Source organism: Buceros rhinoceros, unplaced genomic scaffold (genome assembly GCF_000710305.1).
Source record: "Buceros rhinoceros silvestris isolate BGI_N320 unplaced genomic scaffold, ASM71030v1 scaffold11108, whole genome shotgun sequence".
In the NCBI taxonomy this organism is placed as follows: domain Eukaryota; kingdom Metazoa; phylum Chordata; class Aves; order Bucerotiformes; family Bucerotidae; genus Buceros; species Buceros rhinoceros.
The window spans coordinates 38,693-45,214 of record NW_010428638.1 but is presented as its reverse complement, the minus strand read 5'-3'; the positions used below and the strand labels follow the sequence as shown (position 1 = coordinate 45,214).

Here is a 6,522-nt window from a genome sequence, read left to right as displayed (position 1 = left end):
CAGGAATGAGAAATCACTACTCTCCACCAAAGATCGTGTTATAAGGGGTGCTTTTACAGCTGTGAGTAATCTCCTTCCATGTTACCTTCCGTTTGCCTGTCCGGCTGCTCTTTGCTGCCACTAGGTGTGGGCAATTATATGAGTTGCTCGCCTATGATATGAGGCAGTGCTATAATATTTCTCCCCCGTCTTCTTGTACCGAGAAAGACACAGCATGCCTGCAGAAAAGTTCAGATTGTGTTAAGAAGCTGTTAATAATACATATTTGAAGAAGGGCCTAGGAGTTGTGAGAGCAGAAACCTTCTGCTCGCTACCACCCCAGCACTCTGGGGACAGGTGACAGTTACTTGCTAATGGGCGTGAGATGGTTAAAAGTATCTCCCAGAAGTGCTGGAGGTGTCTTGCCACAGTGCTGTCAAATAAAGGGGGCTGGTAGCTACAGATGTCTTTGTCTCTGCACTTGAACTGGAGTAGGTGCACACAACTGCTGTCGTGTCTGGAGTATCTTCCTCAAGAAAAGGGACAAACAATGGAGATGAGCAAATTCAACCCATGTATTTGGCAGGCAGGAATAAGTGGTTGTGTGTCCAACATAAAGCGGATAGAGCATTTATCCAAGCATAGCAGTTTTTCACTGCTGCTGGCTTACAGCTTGCCCCTGAGACACACAGTCAAGCGAGAAAAACAAGAGATGCTGATTGTCTGCAGCTAGACTGAGTCATTAATGAAACTGCAAATGCTAGAATGCTAGCTTAGATGCTCTGTGAAGATTTGCTCAGGGATTCAAATGTTGTGGTCTCATACTCACAGGCATTTGATTAGGTATATATCGCTAAAAGTGTCGTTTTGCCTGCGGAGCCTTCAGAACTGATAAGAAAGCTTCAGGAAGCAAAAACTGAAAGGGAGCCCAAGGTGGATTTATAGAGTTGCCAGGAAGAAAAGCTTCTTTATAAACTGAGTAGCTTTGGTTTGGAAGACCTTGGAAAAAAAACATAGAAAGGAATTCTCATCTCAGATGTAGTGAACGGTTTCTAATGATACTATGGTGCTGTTATTTTGCAGGTGTCTCCTGTCTTTCCTTGGTGTATTTGTAATTGCAAGAAATAAAAAAGTTGAGCATTTACAAATTCCTTTTATTGACTGTGGACGTATTCCTGGTAAGTAGGGCTTTTTTCCTGTCTCTGTTTAAAAATGAGATATCAGATAATGGGAAGACCTAGGAGAGTTGAGTCACAAATGTGCTCTAGTCATATTCAATAAATATACTGTTCCCTTAATTTCTATTTCTGTTCCCAACAGATTTTTCAAAGAATTTTTCAGAGGTTTTCCAAGCTATTGTTACAACCAGTGAAATGAAAACAATGATTACTGGAGCAAGGAATGTTTAAATGATGGATTGGTGGGGGATTTGTTTTATTAAAATTCTTCACAGAATTGTTGTTTTTCTCTTCTCTCACCCCATTTCCTTAGGACAAAAATTGACAGGCAAAATACAACCAGATTCTCACAGTTCATGCTATGGCACTTTGAATAATGAAGACAAATCAGTGAAAAGTCAAAGCTGAAAGAAGGAAGCACATTACATGCCAGTTGACAGGAGGAATGCCACTGGAACAAGGATGAGCAGCACCTTTTTGTTGGACGTATTCAAGTATATGTTGAATACCTATAAGTCGATGAGTCATAGTACTATTTAATCCTACTTAATTTATCCCATGGTTGTCCTAAATGTGTTCTGAAGATAAAGGAAGTCTTAAGAAAAACTAAATAACCATTAATGAAACTGAACATTCTCCTAGTATCAATGCCTCTTGGGGATATTTTTAGAGTCTTAATTGCCTTGAAATGAAAATAGGCACAGAATAGGATTATAAAAATTCCCCTATGAAACTCCTCAGATCTGCGAAGATGCTTAGAAACATAGGTGGGAATTTAGGAGAATTTTCATAAGTCACTTCAAAGTATTCTGCTGTATGTATAATATCTTTTAAAATATGATCCTTCCCATTCAGGAGTCAAAACTGTGGGCATATATACAGTATACACAAATACGTACACATAAATTATTTTATATTATGTGTAGAGGGAAAATCCTGATTATCTTCCGCCATTAGGTTAATGCTCTTATCTTCCAAGGAAATAAACACTTGTATGAGGAGGGGAAGGAAGAGAGCATTTGCCATAAACATAGGTACGTGAGCACACGCACACATTTGAGGTGTCCCTCGAGGCAGAGCTAGAGAAAGATGCTTGACAATTCACATCCTCCCAGGAGAGTTCTGTCCCCTGGGGTGGGCTACATTGTCTGTTCGTATGGTGTAGTCTGAGATTTAGTCTCTGTTTTCAGGAAAACAATGTTTTAGTGAAAGAAGTGCAAAGTTCTCCAGAGGGAATGGAGTAGTCAAACTCCCTCCCTTGATGTTTCTTGGAAAAACACTCCTAAAAAAGAAAAGTAGGGCAAATCCTGCCTCCTTCCTAAACCACTGGCAATCCTGCATGAGGAAAGGCTGTAAAAAACAGGACCAGAAAGAGTCATGGTAAGAGTATGGGTTTCTTTTTCATCAAATGGTAGTGTCCCCGCAGTGATTTGAAGAGCCAGCTGATGGGAACCAAGGCAATACAGGCTCTCTGTTCAGGTCTGGGAGGCCCTGGTGTCCCTCACTCCCAGCCTCCCAGCAAGAAAGTTTCTTCCAGGCATTCTTCGTGGGTCCACTTACCCCCGCCTGGTCGCACTGATCTGCCTCAGCCAGCACAGACACGTCCTTAGCAGAAAAAGGTGAGAGGGCTCTTGAAAAGTGCTTAAGTCTTGAACAAGATTCTGGTTTTAGATTTGAACTAATCTGCAGTAACGGGTAGGGGCCATAGGCTGTGAATGTTTTGTTTCAGTGGGATGTTCTCCTTTTTTGGCTCCAATAATTGTTTATTTCATTTTAAAATAGGTACAGCTGAAGATCCCTAAGACAGTTTCGTTTCAAACCCTACAAAGCGAGTGCACACAGAGCTGCAGTTATTCCTATGTAGCAACGTCCTGGGAGCCAGGACACAGGGGGGCTTGTGAAGCTGTTTTCGAACATGGATCTCTTCCAGCTGGCACAGGACAAGACTCTGTGTCTGCACCTTGCTTGTACCAGCTGCCTGGCTGTGGCCTTCCTTTCCCTTCGTACAGCTTGAGTTCAAGTTTCTAAAGCTTAAAATAAAAAAAAAAAGCACATTCTTTTAGTACACTTTCTCTGGGGAGTAAGGGCATGCTTCTATCTTTCTTTTGCAATTCAAATTTCAGCCTCTAAGTCCCAAGTGAGAGTGTGTGCTAAAGATGGAAATAGGAGGCCTACGGGTTTTTGTTCTGTGACCTGGGAAACAAATGGGTGAAAGGATTTGGGTTTGTTTCTTTTTTAAATTATCAGCCTTGGGCATCTTTCCAAAATCTGTTTCCTTGACTCAGGCAGGGTGGAGGAGGTAATAAGAGTTAGCAATAAAGAGAAAGTAGGAATTTCTCTTTAAAGCAAGAAATCAAATGCAAAAGTCTGTGGCAGAAGTTATTATTTATTTTAAACTACTGTATTTCTTCTTGAACAAAACTTTTTTCTTCCTATGGGTTTATACCAAAATTATAAGGGTTAAAATGTTTTGTTTAAACTCAAATGTAATTTAATTTATAGATCAAAACACTGGTAGGAATTATGTGCAGTTAACAGTTGTGATTTGACATGATTTTTGAGATGTGAGCATATTCCAACTAATTAATGTATTACGAGATCAGAAAAACTCAGTGATGAGAATTCATTACTGCTCTGCCAGGAAAGGGAGATGATTTGGTTCGAGAAGCAGTTTCTAATCAACGCCATTTCCAGATTCTGCCTGCAATATTTAGGTTGCAAACACCACAGACAAATGCCCGCTAAAAGGAAAGCCTTTTCAGTGGAATACAAAAAAGTCTCTGGAGCCTTTCTCTTTAATAAGAAGTTATTTTCTTGTGATATTTTTCCTGACATCAAAAATGTGGGCCAGATATAAACTGTAGGACTGAACTTTCTTGAACAGATCCTCCACAGGGTCTGAGAAAACCAAACCACGGGAAGGCGTGGTGGGCAGGCAGTGGCTTATGTGGTCCCCCGGGCTCCAGCTTGGGGTCTTTGACAGACCAGAACCAGCAGGACTTGTTTAGTGCTTGTTCCACTGCTGGCCATGCTGCGGTAGGAGATGAAGTATTAACTGGCCATGGGCCTGGAAATGGGATCTCTGGAGTGGAGTAAGGTTTTTTAATTGCTGCCATAAAATACCAGGATGCATTTACCAAATGGTTTCAGCTGGCAAAAACTAAATGAATTTTGAACAGGATTTGTATTTCTGCCCATGGTAGAGGCCTGGTCACCTGGCAGGCTTATTGCCTGCTCGGCGCTACAGCCCGGCTTTTGGTGACCTCATGTTTTTCATGTAAAGACACTGATCATCTAAAACCGAAGGAGAGAGGTTGGACGTTACAGGGGCTTGTGGTTCTGTGCTTTAAGGCTGTGGTTTCATGCACCTGACGAGCTGCTTGAATGGTTCAGTGCTACCAAAAGCCTCATCCTTTTTTTCACAGCTGTGAAGTTCTGCATGGCCTCCAGCTCTCTGTGAGCCAGTTCAGCTCACTCACCCTGCAGAAACCATCTGCTTTCTTCTCCTTGCTGGATTGGCTCTCTCAGCTGAGCCAGCGAGGCTGACCGGTGGGTTTGGTGGAAAGGAGAGAAAAAGAAGGAGGGGGACTGAGACCTCTCTTTTTTAGGGGGAACTATTGCACTATTTCTCTCCTTCTGTGGAGCAAGCATTCTGTTAAGCTCACTCTTCATGCATCACTGTGCCCCAAATGCAGCAGTTATGAGCTTCTTGAAGCACTTTTAAGAGTCTGACTCCTGAAGTAAAACCCTGAGCGAGACTCACTGGGTTGTGCATAGTGAGTGTTGAGTGGCTCCACGTGAGTCTGAGAGAGGCAGTAAGAGTGTCGTAAGGTCAAGTAGAAGACTGGACATGTCTGACCACAACTTGTTCTAAGGACTTTTTTTTTCTTTCTAACGTCTGTTTGCTATAAGATGCATAAACAGTGCTGGAAAGATGGACTAGAAAAGTCTACTGAACTGAGTGACCTGAGGCCACTTCAGGAGCAAAAGATAGAGACATGTTTAGTGCTCTGGATTCTCAGGAGTTTGAGAAACCCCATGTTTGCAATGTTTCTGGGTTCTGGAATAGAATTAGGGACATCAGTGCCAAGACACTCCCATGACCTCGGAAGTGTTTATAGAGTACTGCACTACAAGGAAGTGGTGCAAACTTACAGTCTTAATTCATGTTTCCCTTACTTTGTGATTCCCGTAACAGTAAACAAGAGCAGTTTTGGGTATCCACAGAAGTGGAATTATTGGCACCTCAGGAACTTCCAGACACAACAGAGCAGACCCTAATGTGAGAGTTAGGTGGCTGCTGAGTAGGTTTCTTATTTATTCTAAATCCCAGTTTTGCCGTTAGTCCCCTAAAGTTTGTCCAAGCCTTTGAGGGAGGAAATGCATTTAATAGTATAGATCTGTAGTAGCTCTTAGATTGCTACTGGACACAGGCATTGGTGCCAGGGGAATTTGTGTCAGTTCACAAGGTAACAGTGAGGGGACAGTGTTTGGCAGCAGAATCAGAAATGTATTGTGGTGGCAGGAGAGTTTTTCATGAACACAGGGGACCAATAATACACAGTGGTCTCCTGAACTCCTTGATGACAGTGTCAACAAGGCATTTGTTGACAGTTTTCAAAGTACAGCTACTGTAAAGGAATGATTAAACAGGTGGTTCTAACACTGACTGTTTTACTTCAGTCAGTGTATCACTGCAGCCCACAGCACTAATACCTTAAACATGAAAAGTGGCCTGTGGCCATTGATGAAGGAGCCAATTTCTGTACTTTGCTAGATCACAGTGGGAAAAATAGAAATGATTGATTTAAGCCTCCAGCACAAACATGCACTTGCCAGCTCTCCAGCTGGAGATTTCCACTCTTGCAATAGGCATTGCCTTGCCTAGATGAAATCTTTGGAGCCTGCTGCCAGGTCTTTTGCCAGAATCATTAAACTGTTTGAAAGAACAGCACTGTCATTCGTCTTCTGTTTGATAGATGGTGGGCATAAACCCAGAGCAGCATGAACACAAGATCAGGACTTTTGTCTTCATTTGAAAAAAATTTTAAACGTTTGCCTTGATTTTCAATAGCATGTGTGCCAGGCCCAGAGCTTTATGCATCTAATGCTCTCCAATTCCTTCATCCAAGAGTAAGGGAGAAAGCCTGCATGGCACAGAGGCTGCTAATAAGACCATTCATACCTGTCACTGGAGGTTATAGGAGTATATAGGAGGTTATATTGTCTCACAGTAGAGTTCAAAAACAAATTACTGGAGCTTCTATTCAGTTTTCCAAGAACAGATGTTCTGTGTTTTACAAGGGAAAGGAGCTGAGAAATATGATTTATTATTACTAAGCATTGCAGTTATCCGTGTGTTTAT

At 42.0% G+C, this 6,522-nt stretch overlaps 1 protein-coding gene across 1 annotated transcript in view; it reads left to right on the top strand.

Annotated features, from left to right (window-relative positions):
* Nucleotides 1-1,565, top strand: part of NIPAL2 (NIPA-like domain containing 2) — a gene marked incomplete at its 5' end in the record, with an annotated part of 17,240 nt that extends 15,675 nt beyond the window's left edge. Inside the window, 2 exons of the mRNA XM_010142352.1 lie at nucleotides 1,063-1,157; nucleotides 1,471-1,565. Coding sequence (XP_010140654.1) covers nucleotides 1,063-1,157; nucleotides 1,471-1,565 — 190 coding nt within the window. The remainder of the gene's footprint in view (nucleotides 1-1,062; nucleotides 1,158-1,470) is intronic.
* Between the last annotated feature and the right edge of the window lie 4,957 nt (nucleotides 1,566-6,522).